This window comes from Pyxicephalus adspersus, chromosome 6, assembly GCF_032062135.1.
Source record: "Pyxicephalus adspersus chromosome 6, UCB_Pads_2.0, whole genome shotgun sequence".
NCBI classification, from domain to species: Eukaryota; Metazoa; Chordata; class Amphibia; order Anura; family Pyxicephalidae; genus Pyxicephalus; species Pyxicephalus adspersus.
Window position 1 is genome coordinate 76,832,367 of NC_092863.1, and position 4,064 is coordinate 76,836,430.

At 45.5% G+C, this 4,064-nt stretch overlaps 1 protein-coding gene across 1 annotated transcript; it reads right to left on the minus strand.

Moving 5' to 3' along the window:
• Positions 1-673: 673 nt before the first annotated feature.
• Positions 674-2,686, minus strand: FOXD1 (forkhead box D1). Its single transcript, XM_072413795.1, has one exon. The coding sequence runs from the start codon at positions 2,561-2,563 to the stop codon at positions 1,586-1,588; it is 978 nt and encodes a 325-aa protein (XP_072269896.1). The 5' UTR covers positions 2,564-2,686; the 3' UTR covers positions 674-1,585.
• Between the last annotated feature and the right edge of the window lie 1,378 nt (positions 2,687-4,064).

Here is a 4,064-nt window from a genome sequence, read left to right on the forward strand (position 1 = left end):
ATCTAATATAAACACACACATTATATATATTATATATATATTGATATATATATTTCTTTTTCTCACTATATATCTATAAATATATACACAAGCGACTCAAAGCTTCAATTATATAAGAATGATATAAAACACACTTTCTCAAAGTGTATATATTGTTTATAGTATTGCAATAAATAAATCTGGACAAAAAATAATATAATTAATAGAAATAAATAAACCCACACATGTGTGTACCTACCATATAATACACATAATATATTCTGAACAGAACAATAATTCCATTGATACACCCATATAGAATATGGAAAGGCCTTTCTAGTTGAATTGAAATAAAAGCAGTGAAGCTGCTGGAAGGTCTCTGATGTACTAAATATAATTTTCTTGCACATTATTTTCTGTGGCCAGATCGGTCTCGGTTAATTTTGTTCCCATTATTCAGACAATGTCAATCTCAATCACAAAGTACCAGCCTGGAAATACGGAGATAATGAACTCTTTTGCCACTTGAATTAAACTCCAGAATTCACTAGAAATGCTAAAGCGGCTCCATGAAATTCCCTCCAATCTTTTAGGAACAATAAACAACTTTTTTCATATAAAAATATATAATAAAATAATAAATTCTTCTACGTATATTAATACAAAGAAAAAACTTTCAGTTTGTATATTTTATAATTAAACATTTTATTTAAAAAACGTGAAAAACTTACATTAGTTTGGTACAATAATACTTGGCAGTAAGTTTTTTTTTTCTTACATTACTTGTAAATAAGAACACTTAAGTACAAAAAAAAACAACTCCCATCAGTCAATTATAATACAAAAAACACAGGTTAAAAAAAGTCTTCATCTGTCTGTGTAAACATGTAGATCATTCATGACAAGAAGCACTTGTTAATGGTGCACTAAGAGATATTGCTGAGACTAGAGGAAGCCTACAGGTGACTCGCCAGCCCTGAGAAGCCCACAATGGCTAGAGGAGAGTACATTGTAAGGACTATGCTACTGGATGATGGCAGGAGACCTTGGCCTGGATTAAATAACAATACAGTACATGACACATTGGTAGGATGGCTGATGCAGCCTTTCTAGGAGGGACATTAGGCTACAGCTACACAGGCAACTTGTGCTCCCACCACTAAAATCACTGGAGGTCCATGCCCTGGTATACAGAACTTGGATTTATTATCAGAGTAGGGACTGATCCCTACAAAATGTTATATAAAATAGGAATAATCCTAATTTAAATCATGTGCAAGGAAATCTAAACGACAACCAATGCTTAGGAAGAAGTGGAGAAACTCTTTATTATATGGAGTAATATTGACCACTGCTCACCTGATCATTGAGTGCTATGTATTTGTTTTAAATAAGGGTATAGCCGCCTTCATAAGATCAGTACAGGAAATATTCCATACTATACATTCCCCTCTACAAAGCTATGACCACCTGAGCAAAAAAATAACCCAAAAATCTCTAGATCAGCAATTTTTTTTTTAGTTGCCAATGTAGCTGAAGCCTAAAAAAGGCAAAACGAATGCATAACCCATAGAAAGCATCCTACCTTCTCGGTAAAAGCCTGACTTTAAGAGTTTGAGATCCTAGTGGCATAGGGTTCCCCATTGGTAAGTATTGTTCCAGGCTGCAGGGCCCCACCTAAGGCAGCAGCAGGGGAGCTGGAGAAAGTCACCAGGGCCCTAGAGATGACAGGGGCCCCAGAGGCTTTGGAAGAGTTGCACTGGATAGGGCTGATGTCCCCCCCTATGATGCTGTCGATGGAGAAGGTGGGTCGGTTGGTAGTCTTGGCAGTGTGCAGGGAGCCTGGAAGTGCTGGGTTCAGCTGCTGGGGGTAGAAGGTACATGTCCTGGGTAGGTCAGCTGGTAGAAGGGATGGGGCTGCCATGGCACTGGTCGGCTGTCTGTGCTGGAAGGCGATCAGGGCTGAGTGAGGGTGGAAGGGTTGCAGTTGGATTCCATAGCCACAGCTGTAAGGTCCATAGCCATAGGCAGCGGCGGGGAGGAAATGTCCGGGGTCCCTGAGCAGAAGCTCCGGGGTCTGCTGCCTCTTAAATCGCTTCCTCCTCCGCAGAAAGCTGCCATTATCGAACATGTCGGCCGATTCCGGGTCCAGTGTCCAGTAGTTGCCCTTGCCCGGGTTGCCCGGCTCTCGGGGGATCTTGACGAAGCAATCATTGAGGGAGAGGTTGTGCCGGATGGAGTTCTGCCAGGCGGGGAACTTCTCCCGGTAATAGGGGAATCTCTGGCTGATGAAGTCGCAGATCTCGCTGAGGGTCAGGCGCTTCTTCGGGCTCTGCAGGATGGCCATGGTGATTAGGGCAATATACGAGTATGGGGGCTTCACCAGGGGGTTCTTACTGGCAGCCTTGTACGGCTCTTTGGTGGAGGGGCATTGGGGAGAGCTTGGCATCAACAGATCCTCTGCCACCCCCTCCTCCTCGTCCCCATACCGGCACCCCCGGGGATCCTCATCCTCCCCGACCACATCTATGTCGGTCTCATCAGCCAAGGCGGAGGCATCGGACATCTCAGAGCTCAGAGTCATGGCTTGCAGGGCAGATCATAAGGCTGGCAGGGGAGAGGAGGGCACTGCCACCCCACACTGCATCCAGGCATTGGCAGAGGGCTATGGGGAGCAGCAAAGCTCTATCAATAGGCTGCCGCTCAGTCCGGGGGAGGGCGGCTCTGTGCGCTCCTTATAGCAAAGCCGGGCAATCACATGGCTGACACGTCACTGCAGGGTAATAGGGGAACACCCGGGAGACCCACACACTGGCACTGCACCCCATGCCTGTGTCTGTCCTCAATGTCTGATGGGCACAAAGCTGTCATGATTGCAGCAGGGTATGCTGAATGTTCTCTGCCATGGGGCACACCGAATAATCTCTGCCTATGGGGCACACCGAATAATCTCTGCCTATGGGGCACACCGAATAATCTCTGCCTTTGGGGCACATTGATTATTCTCTGCCCATGGGGAACACCGAATAATCTCTGCCTATGGGGCACACTAAAGTGTCTCTGCCTATGGGGCACATTGATTATTCTCTGCCCATGGGGCACACCGAATAATCTCTGCCCATGGGGCACACTGAATAATCCCTGCCATGGGGCACACTGAATAATCTCTGCCCATGGGACACACTGAATAATCCCTGCCTATGGGGCACACTGAATAATCTCTGCCATGGGGCACACAAAAAAGTCTCTGCCATAGGGCACACTAAAAAGTCTCTGGCATGGGGCACACTGAATAATCTCTGCCTATGGGGCACACTGAATAATCTCTGCCATGGGGCACACTAAAAAGTATCTGACCATGGGGCACACTAAATAATCTCTGCCCATGGTACACAATACAAAAACTCTGCCCATGGGGCACACTAAATAATCTCTGCCTATGGGGCACACTGAATAATCTCTGCCCATGGGGCACACTAAAAAGTCTCTGCCCATAGTACACACTAAAAAATCTCTGTCTATGGGGCACACTAAATAATCGCTGCCCATGGGGCACACTAAATAATCTCTGCCCATGGGGCACACAGAAATAATCTCTGCCCATGGGGCACACTGAATGCTTACTGCCCACGGACTACACTTAATATTCACTATTCATTAAACATACTGCTCACTGCTCATGGGGCACACTGCCTGCTTACTGCCTATGGGGCACAATGAATGCTTACTGTCCATAGGGTACACCCAATATTTACCATCCATACTTGCTGCTCACTGCCCATGGGGTACATCTCTGCCCTTGGGACACACATAATTCTCTCTAACACTCAGGGCTCACTGTGGCACACACATTGCTCACCATTAATGGGGCACACTTAATGCTAACTGTTCATGAGGCATACACAAGTCTCACTGACAATACTCTCCTTACTGCCCATGGGGCACACTTGTTATTGCTGACCATAGGGCACACTTATCATTCATGAGGCACGCTTACTGCTCACTATTTTTGGGGCACATCTGGTACTTATTTTTTCATAACTCCACACTCCCTGCTCATCATTCAATGGGCATGATCAGAGGGC

Bases quoted from the DNA above. Each gene is read 5' to 3' on its own strand.
- FOXD1 (XM_072413795.1), bottom strand. From the start codon at position 2,563: ATGACTCTGAGCTCTGAGATGTCCGATGCCTCCGCCTTGGCTGATGAG.